This window comes from Anomalospiza imberbis, chromosome 3 (assembly GCF_031753505.1).
Source record: "Anomalospiza imberbis isolate Cuckoo-Finch-1a 21T00152 chromosome 3, ASM3175350v1, whole genome shotgun sequence".
In the NCBI taxonomy this organism is placed as follows: Eukaryota; Metazoa; Chordata; class Aves; order Passeriformes; family Viduidae; genus Anomalospiza; species Anomalospiza imberbis.
The window spans coordinates 51583513-51606954 of record NC_089683.1 but is presented as its reverse complement, the minus strand read 5'-3'; the positions used below and the strand labels follow the sequence as shown (position 1 = coordinate 51606954).

The following is a 23442-nucleotide window of genomic DNA, read 5'->3' as shown; positions in this document are numbered from 1 at the left end:
TTTTTCCCAAAAGCAAACAGCCAGTATATGATCTAGGACTGGAGCATCAAGAGTGCCGGCCGAGTGCCCCCACCTCCACATAAAGTTTTCTTCTTGTCTAGCAAAACCATTTGTCCTACAAATCAGCACTGACCTACACTGCACCAATTGTTTGGTACCACACTGTTGTGATGGGTATGCCAGAATTTCACATCAGATTACAGATAATCACTGTCCTGTAAGTGCCATGATCAAAGTCTCTTTTCCTGGAAACAGCTACCTAGGAAGCTTTCCTAATTTTTGTGATTCTTTTCACACTCCCTTTTAACACATATGCAGACAAAGTATATACCAGAACTCATCTTCTATATAGTAGAAAACTGTATATTTACTTCTCTTACTTTCAAAAGCAATTTCCTAAACATTAAGCCATTGCAAAAAGCCAAAAAATGCCGTAGCTTGTAAAGTCTTTGGTACATACCATAATGAGTATTCTGCTCACTATGGAAGCTAAGCAAATATAAGGCAAATTCAGTAGATTTCTTTCAGGAGGCAAAGGGATTTGGTTAACATCAAATCCAGTGGTCATTAATCCCACTCTCACTGTCCCCTTCCGCCTAAGCAACACAAATATTTAAATTCTCCAAATGGTAAAGTTCAGCATCTTGAGCCCTGTTAAATCTTATAAGCCAAAGTAAATTTCATTTCTCTGATTAAATAGAAAGTATTTACAAAGATCATAAATAAATAGTGTGTGTGAATTTTTCTTGTTATTTTTCATTCTACCTGATTAAGCACTTTTTACTTTGACATCATTCAGAATTATGTTTTTGTTATGTATTTTCCTTCAAAATAAAAGGCAATCATTAACATGTCTTTTCCTTCTTTCTTCTGGAGTATTTCACGCCCACTTTTGCCTCTCTGCAGTAAACAGCACTGAAGGCAGTGGGCACAAAATGGTGCCATATGTGCTGGCCACCATCAGACTTGGAACATTCGAAAGTACAAAGCTGGGGGCATGGGTAAGTTAAGGAAGCCAAAGGACTTCTCCTCAATTCAGTCATGAGCCAATCGATGGCAGAATGCTGAGTCTTAGAGTCCACCTGAAATTTGGAAGGTCACCCCTCATATTTTCAGATTCAATTCAACTGCAGCTCTTCAAAATAATCATCTCTGAATAATGCCCAAGAAGAAAACACCACCATTTGAAAACAAAGACTACTAATGCATTTGCTCTGGTTCTAAAGCAGAAAACAATGGCTAACTTTGAAAAAAGCACAAAAAAGAAAGCAACTTTTAAAGCAATAAAAGGAAATGCAGGACTCCTAGAGCACAGGTCTCTCTGCTGCCTTCTAAAGTAGTTGTGAAGATGATGAAATCACACTGTTGCATAAGGAAACACAACAAAATGAGAACTGAGATCTTTGTCTCATGTCACTACCCTTCTGTGTGCAACAGCATCCTGAATACTAGTTGACCCATTTCATAGATTAAAACTCTAGTATTACTGCTATACAAGTTTCTTCAGAAATCACACTACCACAGTGAAAAAAGTTCAAAAGTAAGGCTGTTATTTTGCTTTATGAGTATTACAAATGTATATATGATAGAAACATTATAGATAGAAGAGGAATACATGTCCTTCTAAAAGCAAGGCACAATGACACAGGAGTGAATTACAGATATTTTTAACATGGCAACTCGGGCTTCTGTAGAAAACAACTACCTTAACCATTTTAGTTTCTCATTTTAACAAGAATAAAATACCATGGGAAACAGATGAGAGTAATGCAGTACCCTTTTCACCAGTGTGCCTGTGCCATGTAAAGTGCATTTACAATGAGATTAAAAGAATTTAAATTACTGCATACTCAATCCCAGAGACTGCTGCTCAGATTAATCTTGACCCAGAAAAAGAGCCAAGCACATGCTGAACTTTGAGTAAATAAATAGTTCCAGCTAACTGTGTCCAATCACAGGGCCCCACACTTTCATGACAAATGATGTAGAGCCTGTCTCCAAAAGAATCAACAAGACCAACCTGGCATGGCAGCAACAACCCCTATTTCATTAGCCCTGTCCATAATTACAACATAAACTGATTACTTCTAACTTCCTGTTGCAGAAGCTACCATCTGAGTTCACAGAAAGCCAGTCACTTTGGAATAAAGACAAAAAAAACCCCTCATATCTATAGCAAGGAAGGAGCCTACACATCAGGAGTTACTGCAGTTAGCTGACTGAGTTCACACTTTTGTCACAAGCAGCTTGCCTGTACACCCACACGTCAAGGTTTAATAGCCTTGCTATTCATAAGTTGTTGGAATTTTGTTTTGCTTCAGTCTTTTTTATCAACCTAGATTTGTAATAAACTGCAAAACAAAGAAGAATTAGGAAAAGAAAGAAAATAATAATGGTACCTGAAGGCCCTCTATGGCTAATCTAAGCATGCTTGGTGTGAGCTTGGAAGCCTGCTTGAAGGTGAAGTTGCTCCAGTCTATAATCAAAACAAATCCATTCACTTGCAGCTCAGGATCTTCTATCATGGCTTCTAAAGAAAGAAGTATGGCACGCAGAATGTCCACCAGCGTGTACCTGAGAATGAGAAGAGGAGATTTGGTTGGGAAAGGAGCAACAACCACAGAAGTGGAAAAGTTCTGAGTACTCTCCTTTTGTCACAAGTTTAAATCAAAGAGTGCAAATTTGTCCTCAGAAGTGCCTAAAGCTGGGAAATCCTTAAAAGCTCAATTAGTTGAGCTCATATTCTGGAGCAGGATTACATACCTATAGACCGTCAGCCAGCCAAAACAAACTACAAGAATGTAACAGATCAAAAACAAATTTGAACTTTTCAATAGTATCCTAAGCTGCCATAGTATCTTTATGTGGAATTACATGTCTGTATAAGAATTTCTACACAAATTTCTAAAGTCATAATGATACCAAAAACCTGAGACTAATACCAGAAGTGTAGATCCAAAGTTTCCTCCTATATTTTTCTAAGGAAATTAAATAATAGGTCCTAAAAAATTATAAACTAAAATTGGGAATTTCCACATGCTCTCCTTATCCCACTCTCTGTGTAATTTTTTCTCTTAAATCCACAAGTACAGAAGGCTGATTACTCAAGGATCTTAAAAGCAGAAGGTGATACACACTAGGGCTTTGAGGTGTTTGTCTATTGAAGGTGCCCCTATTGATGGCAGGAGAGTTAGAACTGGATGATCTTTGAGGTCCCTTCCAACCCAAGCCATTCTAGGATTTTAGGATTTTATAAACAGTTACCTAAACAGACATAAATTTACCAGTCCACACCATAATATCAAATGTTAAACCTGAAAAATATCAGAAAAACAAATATTCCAGAAATTAAAGAATCAACTATTCAGTGTACAGATATTTTTAAGCAAAGCCCTTTAAATGTCTCCCATGATGGCATCAAACAGAAGTTTTCAAAATTGTGAGTCCCTAGAGAATTCTTCATCATTTTGCATATGTAGCAAAAAGCATGTGTGCCTACTTAGAAATTAAATTAAATTCTACTGAATTTGACTTGCTTTAATACAGTGAGTACACTGCTCTGTTGTGAACATAACCGTATTTTGAAAATATCTTGAAAAGGAAATAACATAAATGAAATTAATCTGCTGTAGCTGACTCCTCACATCTTTCCTCTTTGTTTATTTAGCTAAATAAAACTCAGTGAACTTCCCAATTATGCATTCATAGGAAAGGGATCAAAAAAAGGACTCTCCTAATATCTGAACAGGAGAAAGTGTGTTTTCTCCAGAAAACACTAAGGGAAGCTTTAAAAATAATTTTGTAAAAACAAAATTCTTCTCTTCATTTTGGAGACTTTTTTTTTTATTTTGTTTGATTGGCAGGGATAAAATTAATCATATTCACTCCTCTGAACTTTTCTGAGATTTAACTCTTTTCTAATGCTTTAATTTTCTGAGATCTAAGGTTTATAGGAAGTTTGGAATGCCTTGGTCTGAGGATGATTTTGACCACAGCTCATACAAGGAATAAACATTAAAAATGTTCGAATTCTAAAATTAGCCTCAACCCTACCTGACATTTAGGTTGTCCCATTCAAAAGATCTCAAAAGATCTCATTCTCCACAATGCAGAACCCTACATTCAGTCCCAGAATAACAGTCCCATGTTCCAGATGTACATCTCTAATGTCCTCCCTAAGGAGTTTAAGGAGACTTCACATGCCTTGGATTAACAGCTTCCTAGTTGCACAGGGTTGCTAGAAATCTGGTGCATCTGACGTAAAGATTCTTTGTTTATGAGGCCAGTCAGCTCTCCAAGATTGACCCAAAAATGCTTTTTTAATGTATACCTAAGTGTCCAATACAAGATGTATACATGTAAACAGAAATACACCTAATTATGTGTTTAATTCATTTAAGTCAACAGGAAAACTGTCAGGCAGCAATGGGAATGGGATTTCAGCTGCCACAGAGATAACAGTCACAGGGCTGGGTCTCCACAAATCTGTGGCATATTCACCACCACCATAACTCCAACTGTATGTCTGCTAGTGTAAGAAATACAGTCCAATATATTTATGTTTACTCACTGAAAATAAGAGAGAAGCCCTGCACAAAACAGGTTCAGCTAAAAGCAAGCAAGAACACTTTCTGCCAGAGGGAGGTACCTGAAGTATTCTTAAAGTCTAAAAAGCTACATCAGGAGCACGCAGGGACATGTCACTAACAATCAAGCTTCCCACCTCAGGGCAATTAGTTGAAGATGGGAGCTATTCTTCGTTCTGTACTGGATCTCTTCTCTTGGTTTCAATACCTTACTTAAGTACAGTGCAGAGGACCAGAAAGACAAACGCATTAGCAAGTCTTTAAAGCAGCTTTTACTCCGAACAGGTGCTAAGGCAAGCCAGAAATGTAAACCCGGTATGGTAGATGAAATCTTATGTGATGCAAAACGCTGAGTATTGAAAGTATCAGCTGAGCAGCTCAAGCAAAAAAGCATGATTGAAGAAACTGCACGGAAGCTTTCACACAGCACAGAGTTATTTGTATAAAGACTCATCTTTCATCCACTCCAGCCCCATGTCGTCCAACATTTCACCTCACTGCTACCACTGTTTGTGCCAGCACTAGGATGCACAGGCTATGCCATAAAATACACTCCACCCCTGGCTGGACTTTAGGGAAATTAAAATCTTATATAAAAAGAAGATGTAAAAAATTACTCTGGATTTTGTTGCTGAAACTCCTGTTCCACACTGAAATTACTTTCCATACAGATACAGAAATATGACCAGTCAAAAGTGATGAAAATAGGACAAGCTAGTGAGTGTGAAATATATTTGGTCCAAGGCAGCTTTGACTGCCTTTCTACTTTGAAGGAAAAGAAAAAAAAAAAAGAAAATATTAACCTCTATTTTGAAAATACTTTGGTGTACAGTCAGAGGGAAATATGGCTCTGTTTTATGCTTACCAACCTGTGCTAAGTAAAAACGTGTTCTTAAAGAACAGCAAGCCACTCATTTTGCCCTGGCACCAGTTTTCTAATGACTTGCCCCAGTGTTGTCAGATAGGTAGGGTGGGCTGGGCCCAATTGGCTGCAGTGCATGTTCTGTAGCAGTCTGAAATTAGGCTGTGAATAAATAAATCCTAATTTATTTATGGCTAAATCTAGTTGCATTCACTTGTTTAAACAGACTCTTATGGGACATATTGTAGCTAGCAAGATATTACTAATTGCTAGGATAATCAAAAACTCACAGTTAATTTAAATCTATTTAATGCCTTCTATTTATAAAACCATGCTTAATTCAATGGAAAACTTGGACAAGTTTTTTAGTCTTGTTATTAATGTGAGTAACAAATGCTGGAAATATGTTATCACATATATAATGCATTCTTAATGTTCCTTTTTTATGTGAGTCCTAGTTCAAGACTGAAGCAGGGACTGGTGTGCAAGACATATTCTGCTACCTCTTGAAATTTTTGTTCAGGTTGACTTGAAAGTAATAGAGCCCAAGAAGGTGTGACAAGTTAACAGCTACACTGACAGTGATTCTTTCAAATGCTATGGGACAGTTACCATTTCTACCCCAACAGTGACACAGCCTTCAAGGGAAATTTTAAGGGGGTCTTTATTTGTCAAGAACAGAAGACCTCAAACAATGTACTGAGGATCCCACTCTCTTGTAATTTAACAGTGGCAGCAATTTCCCTTTTACAGAAAAGAAAAGTTATATGAGATTTGATTTTTTTGTTTGTGGGACATGAACAGATTCAATGTATTTCCAAGGATTTCTGGGGAAAACAGTCTGGAAGACGTGGCTATCAACTCTTGGCAATACTTCACCAGGACCTTTCACCTTTACCTCTAAGTTATGTGGTCTACGCATCCTCTTCTATGCATCCACTGTGATCTCCACCAGGCCAACACAAAGAGAAAAGACAGGGAGAATGCAGGGTACAGATCTCTCATGTCAAACTCAGCTGTGTCAGCTGTTTTCAATACTTTATGCTCTTGATGATGAGTGGCATCAAACATATCATCTGTTTAACCAGATTCTGGTTCCAGTCAATTCACTTTTGCCCTGAATAACAGATAATCTGATTTAGCAGAGTTGCCCTACTATCTCTATGGCTGTTTTTCATCTCCTCCCTAAAAGAAAGAAATCTGAAGTAATTTTGAGAATTAAGATTGAACGGCATGAATCTGCCTCTCAGGATGTGAACTAGAATAGATAAATGTTAAGTCTCCTTTGCTTGAATTTGAGCCATATGTCTTTTGAAGGTCTGAAACACATAAAGAATGCACAGTCTGTATTTTAAGCTCCTCACCATTTGGACAAGAAAAGCCTTCTGTCAAATGAGCTCTTGTGTCACTGTGATTTAAAAGAGAAAGCTGGTCAAGCTTCTGAGCCATCATCCCATCTCTAAGGTACTGTTCTGGCTCAATATTTTTAGAATTTCACCAAAACAAGAGCCCTCAAGATACCCAAAGGAGTAAATTGAAATGATGCCTCATATCTCCTTGGTTTGTCAGTCTGGGTACAGATTTGAATGCTGAAAAGATGGGGGATTTAAAGTTCTCTTATGGCTATTCTGCTTAAATAGTGGCAGCATGCCCTGAGGGTACCTTATCCTAAATACAAAAAACATCACCACTGTTACAAAAAATGCAAAGGAAAAAAATAGAAATAGTTTCAAGTATTTTACCAGATTAGCTTTAAGATTCAGATTTAATGCCATTCATTATGCCACATATTAGCCCAGTGTCTAACAGTCACAGCCACAGATGAAGATTCAGCTGATCTAAATTTTACATTGATCATAAAGCTCCCTAGCCAAAACCCCTACAGTTCAAACACAGGTCATGATAGGCAGATAGGGATACCTGGGGGAAAACTAGAAAAAAATAAAACAGCATCAGTCAACAGGAGTAACTGTAGCAAAAATTACAGTGTTTACTCTAGTTAATAGTTATCATCTGGAAGATATAACTTCCAAACAAAAAATTGACTCTGCTAAACAGTTGGGTTTTTTACTGTTAATATGTTACTACTGTTAGCATTGCTATTTATTTTGTCATACTGCCTCCATTAGAGTTTGAAAAATACCTTGCCATCTTGTCTGTTGTTTATTGTGAGCTGAGGAGCAGACCAGCCTCCTCATAGCTACAGAAGTTAAATTTTCATTTAACAGGGGAAAAAGAAAAGTTTCTAGCACTTGTGCATGTGAAAACCTAGTTTTGAAAGCAAACCCGTGGTCTCCGTCTTTGCTTTGCTGTAAACTGTCTGACGCAAAAGCAGAATCAGCAGTAAATAGGTGCAGGGGATTTCCATATTCATTCACACCATGAGGATGGTGTGAGCTGACTGGGTCACTGTGACACCGACAGAACTAGGTATCATTTCACTTTTCTAATGCACTTTCTAGGGAAAAACCTGATACAATTAATAAGGTTTCAAACACATAGCATCAAAACGGACTGATATTCCCGGGGAATGTGTTTCCAGGTGCCAGGAAGCATACACAAGACCATGCATGACAACAGATCCCTTGCAGCTGAGAGCTGAAGTTAATTGCACTATTAACTGAAAAAAACTTCACCAGCTGGACACATTAGGAAAAAGGGAGTCTTCAAATGCACAAAGACACCTACAAACCAAATGTAGTTAAGAATCAACAATCTGGAACTAATAGGGAAGGATCCCTTCCTGAGTGCTATCCAGCTTCCTGGCAGGAATGCCACTGACCTTCATTTTCCCCATAGAACAGACAGGGTGGAGAGTTAGCCTGGGTCACACAGAAAAACTGCTGGCCTACTGAGTGTATTATCTTTCACTTTTCTTTTTTGTTTGTTTGTTTTACATACATGTCTGATTGTGTTGTTCAGATGGCAGGACATCTGGTACAATTTTCAGGCCCTGCTTTAATTTAATGATTTAACATCTAGTACACTGGCTTGTTTTACCACAGGAATTTTTTGCCTCCCACACTTTTCTTTCTAATTGGAACTATGTAAATCATAGGCTGACAGTGCTATATAAATCACTTCTAGTATGTCTGCTATTAATTTAAATAACAAATTGGAACTTTTTTTTTTCTAATTGTTACATCCTGGCGATATGAATTTGCACGTATATGATAAAAGTGGAGGTTTGCTGTGCTCTATTAACTTAGTTTATGAAGCACACAAAGAGAGCCTAACCAGACAGGCTTCAATAAGTAATCCTCCTATTGTTACTGTAAGAGGAACACTGGGTTATGTACTGCAAGATCTCAAGTCATTTAAGGCATAAGCTTGAGACATATTGCATAGCAGCCCAGGCATAAGTTTCACAATGCTCCCCAGGTTCAGCCACTGAGTATCAGATAATGGAAGGCACTAAATTGATTAGAAAAGAAAATGACCTAGCTCCATTCCCAGATGTGTCACTGACTTGTCATGTGCCTTGGAGCAAGCCACTCCCCGCAGCTGGGCTTCAGCTCTCTCTGCTTTGTCTAAGTGGTCTACGTGAAAACAAATCCTTTGCTCGGGCGGAGAGGCGTGCTGTGAGCATGCAGTGCTCAAAAGCAGTAAGCATCCAATTGCAAACACATCCATTAAGTACTCTAATGTACCCCAGCCACTTTGGTGTCATAGCATAAATAATATTAATCATACCAATAGGACTTCATGAAAAAAAACTCCATAAATTCATTGCTGTGTCAGCTGAGCTCATGTACTTTAAATATAAGCATCTCCAAAATCAAGAAGAAAATAAACCTATTCTTTCTACATGGCAATTATTACTTTAAATGCTATTTTATCTCTGCACTTGAATTCTTGGTATTCTTTTTACTAGGATCAAGTCAAGTAATATGACAAGCGTCACACAAAGTTTTAGGATTTTTCCATTAATAAGAAAGGTCATGCAGTATACAGTAGGTCATGCTACCTTTAACAAAGGAACTTCTTCATCATAGACATACAGCTTAATAAAAGTCCTAAACGTGTTTCTTTGCTAATTCTTCCTTCAGGGATTTTTAAGAGCTTGTGGAGTCATTTTTAAAATTAAAAGTTGACCTGGTTCTTATGTGGGAAACAAGGAAAGTCCTTATCTGGGAATGGAAACACACTCAGTGAGTCCTTAGCCTCATCACCACTGCTTTTCATTCAGCTTTTATGCTCCATCTGCTAGAAAAGCAAAACAGAAAAAGGATGCTGGCCCCAGCTCTGCATTTATTCATCCACTCTTTCTAGTCGTTACCCTGGCTGTGGGCAGTTTTGATTTGGGCCAGACAGCTTTCTCCTAGTCCCAACACTTGATTCATGGGTTAACAAGGGACAGGAAACTTGTCCCATAGGCAGTGTGGGTGTGGCTGACATGTCTGAAGGAGAGGAACGCCAAGGTGGGACAGCATCCCTCTGGACAGAGACGGTCTGTAGCTGTAACACCAGCCGGGGCAGGGAGGGGTGGGAATGTTCCCTGTGATGGCAATCCACACAGCCCCCAAGAGAACAGCTAAACAAACACCTAAAGGGCAAATGTAAACATGCCTCACCACCAGATTTTGTCCTTTCTATCCACACTGACAGTTGTTGGAGTCACCCCAAAGTTTCAAAGTACCTGAGCTGAGGATATCTGCACTGAGCACTCAGCACTAAGTTGATGGCGATAAGGATGGCAACTTACAAGATTCTAAATTTTCTCACTAAAAAGTGAGAAATCAGATCTTAAACCTGCACTCAGGTTGGGAGCCAAAGAAAACAGTGCAGTGCTCACAGAAGCAGGTTTTAGAGAGTTTAAATGTACTGAAAACAAGTCATTTTTGTGGATATAATTTTAGACTGCAGGAGAAACTGTGACACCCCCACAATGTATTTAGAATAAACAGTGTGACATAATATCAAACCAATTGCTAAAAAGGGCCTTGATGGGAGACAGCTCTTGAGTCACCCTACTAAATCGTCTTCAGGTTAGATAGTCCCAAAAAAAAAAAAGATCAGAAACTGTTCTAGAGACTAGTCTTCAATTTGCTATCAAAGCTTTGTGTATTTGGATCCTATTATGCAGAGAATTGACATTGGGAGCAGCATGAGTGGAGAAAAAAGTGGTTACAGAGATTTCCATCCTGGCATTTCCAGGTGGCTCAGGAAGCGCTTTCTTCAGCCGAGGGAAAGGATTCAGAGTCCCAGCTTCCTGCACAGGCAAACTTTTCAGCCCAAAAACCATGATGGATGCTCCTGTTCTACACACAGCATCTCCCACTTTCTCCCATGGCACCTGAGCAGCTCTATGTGTGCTGATACAGAAAGACCAGCCGAGAGTGCAACCAGCCTTTGTTTGGGGGATAAGCACATCATCTATGTGCCAGCTCACTTCGGCTCAGGGGAGGCAGAAGGGTGTAAACCTCCTAGCAGACAGTTGAGAAGAGCACTCCAGCAGTGTCTACTTGCTTCCCAAAATTCACACCCCAAAGGATGAGCTGGTTGAAAGGGCCCTCAGCCACAAAATGTATTTCTTCTTTATTCTCTCCCTCTGCCTTCCAGGCTGCTGCCCAGCCCCCTGTGGGCAGCGCCGGGTGCGTCCCTGCTGCCCACCCTCCCTCCCTCTGCGCTGGCACCGCTTTCCCACTGACTGCCCGGGCGGAGAAGGGGTTGAGGTGGGCGAGTGGCTCTGCTTTTACCTGCTCTGGTCCCAGTTGGCAGCAAAAAGGACGAGGATCTTCCTGCCGTAGTGGTCCAGGTTGGCCAGCCCGCCGGGGAAACCATCCTTCAGCGCTTGCTTGATGCCCGGGTCTGTGGCCTTGAAGCTCTTAAACATGTCCAGGTTCTGCTGGCGATATTCAAAGTACTGGGCCAGGAGGCGAAACGCCTCGAAGTGCTGAAACTTCCTGGCCCGCAGAAACCGCAGGATGAAGGCATCGTCGGTGCGGAGGAAGCCGATGTCCGGCCGGGTGATGACCATGTCCCGCACCTCCTGGATGTCCTGGTGCAAGGTGTCGGGGTTCTCGTTCAGCTCCAGCCGGGCTTTCTCCAAAGTCTCCGGGGAGAGACCTGCCTGCAAATGAGTCATGGCGCTGCCCTCCTCCTCCACCCCGGCTCCGCTGCCTGCGCTCCTCAGCCTCCCGGACGCTTGGCCCCCGGAGGCGGGGTGCCCCGGCACGGCCGGCCGCCGCTCCCCCGCCGCGCCGGGCCTCGCCCCGCCGCTCCCCGGCCCCGCCGCCGCGGCCAGTCCGTCCGCCGAGATGCGAGCGGCTCCCAGGCAGCCGGGTCCCGGCGGGGCTGGCACCGAGACTGCCCCCGGGCTTCTGGCGGAGGCGCGTTATCTCTCTGACATAGCGCCCTCCCCGCCGCGGGGTCCAACGCGCCGCATCATCCCCGCAGCCGGTCCGCGGAGGCGCCGAAACCCGCCGGGAACGGGGCTGCGGGCTGCCGGCTGCTGCTCACCGCCCGCCCCCGCCGGTGCCGCTGCCGGTGCGGATCTCGGGCAGGGCGGCAGCGAGGAACCCGGTCGCTAGGCAGGGCGAGCTGCGCCCGAGGATGCTCCCCTGGCCCGGGGCTGGCAGGGGAGATGCCCTCCCCGGAGCAGCACCATTTACGTAAGATCAGCGCTCACCCCGCTTCAGAAGCGTCTCCCTGGATTTGAGGGAGCGTTAAGAAGGAGGAAAAAAAAAAAAAAAAAAAAAAAGAACAACAAAAAAAGCACCACCGCCACCAAACTAAAAGAAGGCAGAAGGCAGCGAGGAGGAGGAAAGCCGATCCGCAGGTACTTCGCCGGTACTGCTGCCGAAGCGCCTCCCGCTCGCCGGCGCAGAGCCCGGAAAGCCGAACGGAGCCTCGGCCTGGAGGATGCTCGTGCCCCCCTCCCGCGCCCTCCGCAGCTCCCCGCCCCGGCTCGCAGACGGCACCAGCCGGCGCGGGGCTGCCCGCTGCGCGGCCCCGCCTTGCGCGCGCCCCCGCTCGGGCCCGCACCCGCTCCCGCTCGGGGGCGCGCCCGCCGCGCTGCGCCCCCGGCCGCGGAGGCAGCGCGGGGCGGGCGCTCCGCCGCTCCCCGCGCAGCGCAGCGCAGCCCGCGGGGTGCGGGGCTCACGGCGGCGGAGCAGGGCGCGTCTGCAGAGCCGCGCCGCCGCCTCCGGCGCCGGGGGTGCGCGGAAGAAGATGGTGGTGGCCCGGTGCGGGGCGGTGGCCGGGGGGCTGCGGGGTCAGCGGGGCCCCGCGTACGCCCCCACGGAGCATCCCGCGGGAGTCGGACCAAGCGTCCGGTCTCGAGGGCGTGACAACAGCGAGATGTTGTTCATCGAGCGGTGGTTTTCCGAGCAATCCTCTCTTGAGATCGAATTTCCTAACATGAAGCACTGTGAGCTCAAAAATCTGGGAATAAAATAAAGCAGCCCTCTTTTGTGCCCTCGTGTTGGAGGCATGTCTTTAGTTGCTTTATATTGCAAAGGGCAACAATATCTTGCTTCTGTGTGCAGAATATTTCCCTGAGGAAATACGTCTTTTTCATGTAGGAAAGTTTGATGCTGCAGTCTCTTTTGGGAAAAGTTTCCACTGAAAAGCATTTGACCTTTGTCTGTAGGACTGGACCTTCCCGATGCAAATGCGCCTGTGAAAATCAAGCTTACACAAAAGACACGTCAAACATGGGCAAGCCTGTAACATGTACCTCCTCGGCGTCCTCCTTCCTATGGGAAGGGCAGCTCTTCACTACTGCACAGGGCTCCTTTCCCAAGGTGACAAAGCCAGAGCACACGGGCTGAATTACTGAAAAGGCACTGAGGCCACTGCTCCGTTCAGAGGGTATATCTGGAGAACACACCAGAACAAAGTAAAGGATGGGTTCGCAGACAAAGAGTGGGGCTCACAGAAACATTTCAGTGATAGCCTGCATGGTCTGCAGGCCATCACCAGGTGCTTGGCAGCAGGAGGGAGCCCTCTGCAGTGAGCAAGGTCCAAGCAGTGAGCAATGCTTCGGTAGGAAAATTGTCATTCTTTTGGAGGCTAAAGAGAGTTTTTTCAGGTTTACTGGATTTTATATGGGCTCCTGTGCTGGGATCAGACTTTCCATATCCTAGTTTAAGGCAAAACTTTTGGAAGGACGAGTCTAATTATGCCCAGTCATTGTGCCCCCGCTCTGTTCAATCTGAATTTCATTATGTGATTTGAGATGTCTCACAAGAGAGAAAGATGTGCTATCTATCTAAGGACTGAATCACTCTCTAAAAATGCTTATTTTTCTTTGTCTGATAAAATGACTTTAAATTACCCCCCTTTTGTAGATGTGATTCATCTGGGTTGATACCTTTTTCTTAGAGCAGTTATTGCTCCAGAAATAGTTTATGCACTTTTTTTATTATTTTCTATTATTCTGAAATCTTCATTTCCCTTTGCTCTTACTATCTTCCTCTACATTACCTCCACAGAGAGCCTTTCAGAATAGCAGTTTCCATCACCCCTGTGGAACAAACTGTCAGATTTTTCCTGCTATCATTTTTTTAATTTTGATGCTTCTGCTCTGCCTTTTCCATTGCAACTAAGCTAATAAAAGAGTAGGTCATGTGACAAGTGCCTTAAATTCACTCAGTGAGAGGCAAGCCGCAGGCTTCCAGTGTCTGGCAAAATCAAGTCCATAATATATCCTGTCTGTGACCTTGTAGTGGGTTCATGCTGGCTGGATGCCAGACACCCACCAAAGCCACTTCTCCCTCCCCCCCACAGCTGGACAGGGGAAAGAAAATATAACAAAGGGTTCATGAGCTGAGATAAGGACCAGGATAGATCACTCATCAAATACTGTCATGGGCAAAACAAGCTCAAATTAAGAGATATTAATTGAATGTATTGCTAAGAAAATCAGAGCAGGATAACAAGAAGTAAAGTAAGACCTTCTCTGCACCCTTCCCTCCTTCTCAGCTCTACCTCCTCCCCCAGTTGCACAGGGAGACAGGGAATGGAGGTTATGGTCAGCTCATCACACATTGTTTCTGCCACTGCTCAGGGTGAGGAGTCCTTCCCCTGCCCCTCCCCATGGGTCTCCTCTCACAGGAGACAGTTCTCCATGAACTACCCCAGTGTGAGCCCATCCCACAGGCACAGTCCTCCTCAAACTGCAGTAACATGGGTCACTCTTCCATGGGGTGCAGTCCTTCAAGGACAGGCTGCTCCAGTGTGGGTCCCCCATGGGAAACCTGCCAGGAAACCTGCTCCAGCATGGGCATCTCTCTGCATGGGTCTGCAGTTCTCTGTCAGGAACCTGCTCCAGCACAGGCCTCTCATGGGGTCACAGCCTCCTCTCAGGCATCCACCTGCTCCAGCATGGATCTCTTCCGTGGGCTGCAGGTGGATTTCTGCATCGCTGTGGAACTCCATGGGCTGCAGGGGCACAGCTGCCCCACCATGGGCTGCTGCGTGGGCTGCAAAGAAATCCCAGCTCTGGTGCCTGGAGCACCTCCTGCCCCTCCTTCTGCACTGACCTTGGTGTCTGCAGGGCTGTTCCTCCCACATATTCTCACCCTGCTCTTCTCTGGCCACAGTCAGAACTGTGAAGAAACTTTTTTGCCTCCTGTTAAATCTGTTATCCCAGAGGTGTTTACCACCATTTCTGATGGGCCCAGCCTTGGTCAGCAGCACATCCATCCTGGAGCTGACTGGCATTGGCTCTGCTGGACATGGAGGAAGCTTCTGGCAGCTTCTCACAGAAGCCATCCCTGTAGCTACCCTGCTACCAAAACTTGGCTGTACAAACCCAAGACAGACTTCTAGTAACACAATCCTTAATCTGCTTTAGTTTTGTTTTGCAAATGAAATCATAACACATGTATTAGATTTTCTCCTTTATTCCAAAGCATAAATGCACTGAATAGACAAAAGGAGCAAGCTGGCCAAAATTAAAATGTTAAAAATTTTGACAGGAAAGGCTATTTCTAAAGGTTCTTAATTTAAAAAAAAAAAAAAAAAACCACACACACACAAACAAACAACAACTAAAAAGGAGAATTTATCTGGAAACTTTCATTATTGTTCCATTTTTTGGTTTTCCCCATTTTGACCATATTTAAGGCATTCTTCTCACCATTTTTTAAATTTAAAAGCTCAAAAAAAAAAAACCACAGGGAAAAGTATGAGGGAAGAGGGTAAAGAAATATTGACGCCAAATATATTAAATTCATCAAATACTCTCCACTTTCTATACACTTCCTTTTTAAAGACAGGTTCAGTCTCCATAAAAATTGATTTAATAATGTAACAATTTCTAAATTTTACTCTGCCATATTAAGATTCACTGAACTTGAACAGCATTTCAAGAAAACCATTTTGGCAATGAATTGTTGGAAGATAGATCAAAACACCCTCGTGGAAGACAGTGTGGAGGTGGAAGGAGGTGCTTTAGCCACTGAAGTGAGTAGATTTAGGAGGTGGACACTATGAAAAGCACACATAGCAAGGCAGCCTGAAAGCAGAGTAGGTGAAAGAATAAGATATTGGTCATGTTCTATCTGAGCCACAGACAACAATAACTCTTTTTTACAGTATTTTGAGATCTTGCAAGTAAAAACACAAAAGATCTGGTTTAAATATAAGTAACTTGGTAGAAGCAATAAAAAACTCTGTCATCTATAAGCAGATTTATCAAAACAATTAAATAGGATAATGAAAAAATATGTGTTTTCCAACATGTTACCCCACCCTAGTCATGAGGGGAAAAATGGAGCCATCAGTGCAATTAGATGCAACCTACTGATGGCAGATTGTAATTTATTTATTGTGCACATGCACTTTTTCCTCTGTAAAACAGTAGGGGTGTCTGACTAAATCCGTTATGTAAATCTCAGCATCTTTTCACTTGCACTTAGAAATTATTATTTTTCTTTGAGGCATTTATAGTCTCTTTTGCCTGAACTTGCTACAATTAAAATCCAAGTGCTCTGCAATTCTACAAGCACTGCTGTTAGGTACCTGATTTGAAATAAAACTTAAACACAAATAAGGCACAAAAGTGTTTGTGTAGGTGTTTGATATCAGACATCTTAACTCATGTTCAGAATTAAATTGCTTAAAATCAGCAATAGACCAGTGTATTCAGGAACAAAAATAGAATGCAGAAATAAAACTTAGAAAAAAATGTTGGTGGATAAGAAAATAACTGTATTAACACCAACGCTGGTACCACACTTTCTCTGAACTGGTTTAAGATCCTAGACAGTCTTGCTGTTGTCTTTGATTTAGAGTAACATTGTCCTCAGCATCCTCCTCTGGGCATTCATTCAGGACAGTTGTTCGCTTAGGATCCAATTTCCAAGACGGTTTGTCTTATGTAGCTGTGATATAGCTAAAGAGCTGAGAAATATATTTAAAAGTACATATAACCAGGAATGTATACATTCACAGCCACTCCTTTTCAGCAGTGTTTTCGTGGGTACATATTAAATGTGTCCTTGAAGCTTTTGAAAAGTGCTAAATACAAATTTGTCAAAAGCACCTAAATCAAAAACAGCTAAATTCAAAGTCTAGGTCCTATTTTCAGAATCAAATTAGATTCTTCAGTCAAACACTTTAAGAGCATAAGACCAACTATAGGTGGTCGGAACAAGCATCTTTGTCAGTTCATAGTGTGCCTCCAGAGTGGCTTAATGTGGAAGCCTCAGGAACAATATCAGCCAATGTTAGACTCTGTGACTCCTGAAATATTTTCTTCAGTGTGAGTTAATCTTTGAAGTCTGCTGTAACTTAACAAGTTCCTATACTGCAACTGGGACTTAGCAACTGATTATAAAATCATAGAATAACTTGGGTCAGAAGGTATCTTAAAGATCCTCTAGTTCCAACTGTCATGCCATGGGCAGGAATGCCACCCACCAGATCAGGCTGGCCAAAGCCCTGTCCAAATGGGCCTTGAACACTTCCAGGGATGAGGCATCCACGGCATCTTTGAGCAACACATTCCAGTGTCTCATCATCCTCACAAGAGAGAATTTCTTCCTAATCTAAACCCACTTCTTTCAGTCTAACACCATTACCCCTTGTTCTATCACTTGTGAAAAGTAATCCTTAACCCCTGTCAAAAGTCCCTCTCCAGCTCTTACAGGCCCCCTTTAGGTACTGGAAGGCTGCTATATGGTCTTCCCAGAACCTTAATGATCTCGCTCATGACCTTGTCTCACTACAAATAACTAATAAATCTTTGCAGTTTTAATCTCAGTGGAAGCCACTTGAAGTTGAGGATCAGCTTAGATCTCATTCTGTAACTAGGTGAGTTATAGGAATGCAGCCCTGTCTTGGAGCATGGTGGGAGTTCTTTACTTAAGCATATTTGTAGAAAATGTCAGGGTGCTTGACCTAGAAAGTCCCATTATATCTGAAACAAAGGAACTTCTAGAACTGAGCTCTGTAGGAAATCTGGCTGCAAATCCAGATGCCAACTGGCTGAAAAATTGGCTTCTGAGAACAAACTAGGCATCTGTCTTTTATTCATCATCATAGGTCTCTAACAACATAAGGATAAATAGCTTTACAGGAGCCAAGGCATAGCATCAGACCCTAATCAGAGAAATATTTCAGTATGACAAGCCTACTCACAGAATCATAAAAGAAAAAAAAATGGAAAGTGTTTTAAGAGATTGCCTAGTTTATCTATCCCCCATCCTGATGGATGTTTGTCTGAATGACATTTAAAACCTCCAGCAGCAGACACTCCACAACTTTTCTAGACAGTCTGTCCCAGAGTTTCACTATCCATTCAGTACATTTTTCCCAATGTCCAGCCTATCTATCACTTGCTGCAATTTAGCCCCCCTTTTTTTTTTTTTTAATCTTATCTACTGTAGACTGACAGAATAATTTATTTCTTTATTTGGAGACTGGTATAAAGTCTAAGGTAAAATCTCCTCTTTTTTTAGCTGCACAGCCTTTGTTCTGGCCTTTAAAACACTTCAGATGTACGTTGTGAGGGGATGGGTGTCAGGAGGGCATTCACATCCTGGGAACTGCATTTGGATGTGCTTTCCTTTCCTCTCTGCAAGAGATCTTTATTTATGCAATCCTTACTGTTGGGGCAGATGGACTTCCACAGGTGTAGCTGTAAATAGCAATAATTAATCTGTGATTTAGAAAATCCAGCATCTCACAAACAGATGACAGACAAAAGTAAAAATTTCACCTGGCAATATTGCCAACACAAATATCTTAACTGCTGTATTAATTTGGAAAAGCAAACCAAACAAAACAAACTTAGGTAACTTCAGGACTCTATCAAGCAAGTTCAAACATTAATTTAGTGTTAGTAAAAAAGGTATCTGGAAATGTAATGAACTTCATTGTTATATTAATACCACATTAACTGGGAGCAAAGCTTTCAAACATATTTCACTGCTATAGAAATTTGCATCACGAGATATGTAGGGAATAAAAGATAATGAATTCATAACTGAGCCAATATTTCCAGTAAGCTAAGTCAAATGATCAGTTAGGACACTAAACATTCCTCAGTTTTGGTACCTAATTAATATAGAATGCTGAAGAATGCTAAGGTTGGAATAAATGTACATTTTATTAAAAATGTATGAATGCAATCCTGGAACAAAATTATTCATTAAATCATTTTTAATGCAGATATGAGAATGACATATAAGCCTGAAAAGCTTTCAGTGATGAGCTGTGCCTTGGGTTTCTTGAATTCAATATTCAGACTTGCATACCAAAGGAGAAGGTGATCAGACTTGTCCTTGAACACATCCCAGCATATGCATCAGATGGATGAGAGCCACAACTTCAGATGAGATGTAGAAGGACAAATCTCAGTTCTTTCATTATACTGGCATTACCTGTGACAGAATAACTGTAAATTCATGTCATTGGAAAACCAGGTAATGTTTGCTTTGGCTGCACAAAGTATGTGTGTCTGTGATTTCCAAACATCTCATTCAGTTTACAGCTCAGGAAGCTGAGTGCTTTCCAAGCTCATATCAGCTGTTTTCTTCAAATCCTGATGGGAGAGATGCTGTAGGATGGATTCAGTGCTGTGAAGGTACTCAGAAAATTCCTTTGCCAAATCTGGGGACATGTTTTCATCTTTTTAAGTGTGGTTATGGGAAACTTCAGTATCTCCAGCTTTAAAATCTCTTGTTGAATTTTCTTTTAGAGTAAGTTGCAGCTTTCATCTGACTGGAAATACTGCCTTGTATTGTTTCATAAAGAATGGTCTTCTGTTCCTGTTAATCCAGTCTTTGAAAAGTTGTCACTGGCTTATTACTCTCCTGGCTTACATTTCTGTCTGTGTGTTTTTCTAACTATTTATCTTGTTTAGAGCTCATTTTCTACCGAACAAGTAAGCATTTCCTATTACTTCCTGGCTTCAAGCTCTCATTTCCTGATATTTCTTTATAATATTTTTTAGCGCCTGCTTTGTCCACGTGGTCAGGTAACTCTGTAGTTCCTCACTGAAAGTCTCTTTTACTTGCTGTGTGATGTGGATCCTTGCTGGCACACACAGCATCACACATTTTATCTCTAGACGTGGCACTTTGTACCACATCATGCTTCTTGATAAGGCACACAGGAATTTTTTTCTCTTTAACATATCACCTCCTGAAGGTGATATGTTAAAGAGAATTAAATGATATATCATTTCCCTTGATATGTAGTTTCATAACCAGTTCCATAGGTACTTCTTGGTACAGTATTATTCTTAGTGTTCTCTGGTCAAGCTAAATTCAAGTTATACCTGATGCAATAATGATATATGTGACTCTGCCAGTTGCAAGCTGGATGTGATTTCTGACATTAATCCTACAGTATCACCACACCATTTCTGGCACTGTTTGATCCCCAGCATCTAGATGCAATAGCAAATCTGTCATTGTTGATTTGGTTACAGCCACCGATCAGATTACTTGGTACAATCTGCAGGTGAGCTCTTGGTAAACATTTATGTCACCCTTTCACACACAGCAGCCTTAAACTACCTCCTTTCTGTAGAAGTCGATTATTTTCATCTACTACAACAATACAGTATGGATAGAAACATCCATTCTGATCTTAAAGGTCATAATTTATACCCTTTTGAATGACTGAGTTTGTGAATTTGGCTTGATTCTGTCAGTTACTTTGAAATATCAAAAACTGCTTGAAAGCAAAGCAATTGAATAAAGCTGAAGTCAGACTGTTCTGTGGCAGCATTTTCTGCTTGTTCAGCAAAAAGTACTTGCACTCCATCACAGCACAAATACTTCAGTCATGAGCTGTCTTTGGTAATATAATTTCATTAGAATTTTCCAGTTTTCTCCTTTCTTTGAAAACTTGGTACATCATCCATATATTTTGTGATTTTCTATTTTGTTTTTAGAAAATATCATGAAGGATGAAGAAGCCTGCTGCCTTTTAAATTTGTCTCTAGCTTTTTTTTTTCAGTTAAAAAATTCAGGCTGTTTGAAAGCTTCATCTATTTACTAAGTCAAAAAACAGACTGCATCCAAAAGCTATCGAGTGGCAAAATTACCTTTTGCTGTAACTTGTTTCAAAATAAATGGAGCCACTGAAAGTCATTAAACCAGAGTGGGAAGAAAGGTGGCCTTATTTTCTAAACTTACACACATGGAGAGCTTGTTGTCACGGCATCTAACAGACAGTAACGGTAGCAGGCAACAAAAGTTCAGCTTTCTTTGAAAACACTGATGGAAACAGCTCAATGCTAACAAATGTAGACACTTTAGGTTTTGGAAATTAAGTTCATTCTGCTACTGCTGCAGGTGATTTGATTTTAGTACCTTAAAAATGTCACTTAGGATTCAATTCTTTTGCCAAAACACAGCCATTTAGAGTCTTTTGAGATGGCTTCAGTAATGGCACTTGGTCTTCAGCCCAGCCCTATGCAGGTGCCACCTGTATCTCAGGGAATCTCACTTGGTGGTAGACACCTGCCTTTTGAAAAGCAAATTAAGCACTATTAAATAGCAACAATGTAGGATTGCTTGTTTACTTTCAGTCCAGCTTGAACACTAACCTGTCTTTTGGCTGTCAGACTGTTTGTAGAGCTGTGGAATGGTAGGAGGGTGTTGTATTGCAGTTTTATGTCTCTGTAACAGCTCTGTAATGGTTTGCCCCTTCACCCCCCATTTTCTCCCAATGGTTCCACCCCGAGCTTTCCTGCCTTTCCCTCAATGCCAATCTCCCTGAAAATGCTCAGTCATTCCCCTGTCCCCTCCCTGGCACCCTGTCCATCACTCGGCTCACCATCCCACTCTCCCAGAATCTTCCACCTTGGGTGTCAAGTAAGTGGATGAGGGCCAGGGGTCCCTCCCTTAAACTTCCCCCATTGGTTTATGTATCTGCCCATCCTTCCACCTTCCTCTCCCCCAGATCCCCCCACTGGTGAATGGGCGTCCCTTCCCCCTGGTTACCGCCCCGGTATTTGAGCTGTTGTGAAAGCTTCGAGGGCACTTTTGGCTGTCAGACGCTCTGGCCTTCTGAGCTTCTCAGAGCTCAGATTAAACCTGAGACTGTTTTCCCAGCCTTGAGTCAGCTCCCTTATTACCTCCTTGGACACCGCCTCTCCTCCATACAAGGCAGACAGCGCAGCGCTCTGTCTTAGCCGCTCCCCTACTCTCCTCGAGACACAGGGGAGTGTCCCCTGCAGCCGACCGTGCCTCTGCCGGGCAGGCGAAGCCAGGGAGCTTCAGGGTGGGCATGGCAGCAGGAGGGGAAGTGGACACCTACACCTGACCTGTTAATTAGAGAGACAAGCAACTACTTTTAGTTTTGCCTAAGTCTAAGGTGCCTTTATCACTCAGAAATTCAAAGAAGGACAAGTACAGAGTTAGATGGCTGGCGAGCACTTTTGATAAACTCCTGAGATCTATCCCGGCATTGTTTGATTCATGCTAGAGGCTAAACAGCATTCATAGGTTGCGTGGCTCACCTTTCTTCTCTGCGGAGACTTTGCCCAGAAGGCAGGAGCAAAGAAGAGCTGAGGCTGCACTGAGGCACACAGACATATTTGCAGCAACAAAGGGAACCCTTTTTGTTGAACTCAGATGACCCAGGGAGAAACCCCAACATCTTCTACAGTTGTTCTTGGTGACTGAGAGACCAATGGGTAGAAGAGATGCACTTTCAAACAGCTGAGATTATCAAAAAACTGAGCATGTTCAGGACTAAGAAAAGAAACTGTGAGATCATTTCTCTGTCACTAGTTGGAAGTGTAGGAAAATAAATGGAATCAAGAGGTAACACCATGGTGGTGCCAGGACTCATCAGGCTTTGCCCTCACCAAGCCTTTTTTGCACTAGCAATACTGAAGGTGAGGTACCTTGCTGTCTTCTCTTTCAGTCTCACCAAGTTTACCAAAGAGCCTAGAGAGGCCCTAACCCAATAGGTCCTGTAAATAAAAATAAAAATAAAATATGATCTGCATTTTACCAGTCTCTTGTATAGCCATTAACTTCCCCCAAGCCCTTTTCCACCTCTGTAAGTTCTTTTGAACACAGGTGTTCTTTTCTGACCTTTAGCTCTCAGCTTTTTTCAGTGGATTATCTTAGTGAGGTGATAGCAGCAAATCTGGAACTAATTTACTTATTTTCACACATCAGTGCTATGAAAATACCATACCAACAAGAAGTCTTGGTCCACAAATCCAGAGGGACTTTTCATACTGCCTTTGAGAAGTAAGGGAATTCTCTATGTTCTTAAACTTCTCTAGGAATACTTCTTGTAACACAGCTTAGACTAACACAGCAGTCCCCGTCACCTTAAAAATATATGGTTCTCTAAAGCATAGTATTCATGAAAAGTTTAACTGCCTTACTGTTGATAGCGAAATGAAAACAATTATATATACACCACAGTGCTAACTAAGAAACCTACTGCTAAGGAATTGGCAAAATTCAGAGAAAGATAAAACCTGAATCATCAGATGAAATGTCTTCTCACAGTCTGAATATTTTATCAGAAGTTCATAGAAAATGCATCTGAATGAATAGAAAATGC

General features: G+C 42.2%; 1 protein-coding gene across 1 annotated transcript in view; it reads right to left on the bottom strand.

Annotated features, from left to right (window-relative positions):
- Positions 1 to 12321, bottom strand: part of CLVS2 (clavesin 2) — a 51259-nt gene extending 38938 nt beyond the window's left edge. The window contains exons 1-2 of the mRNA XM_068184377.1: positions 11148 to 12321; positions 2400 to 2574 (exon numbers count right to left, since the gene is read on the bottom strand). Of these exons, the coding sequence (XP_068040478.1) occupies positions 2400 to 2574; positions 11148 to 11536 (564 nt within the window). The 5' untranslated portion in view covers positions 11537 to 12321. The remainder of the gene's footprint in view (positions 1 to 2399; positions 2575 to 11147) is intronic.
- Between the last annotated feature and the right edge of the window lie 11121 nt (positions 12322 to 23442).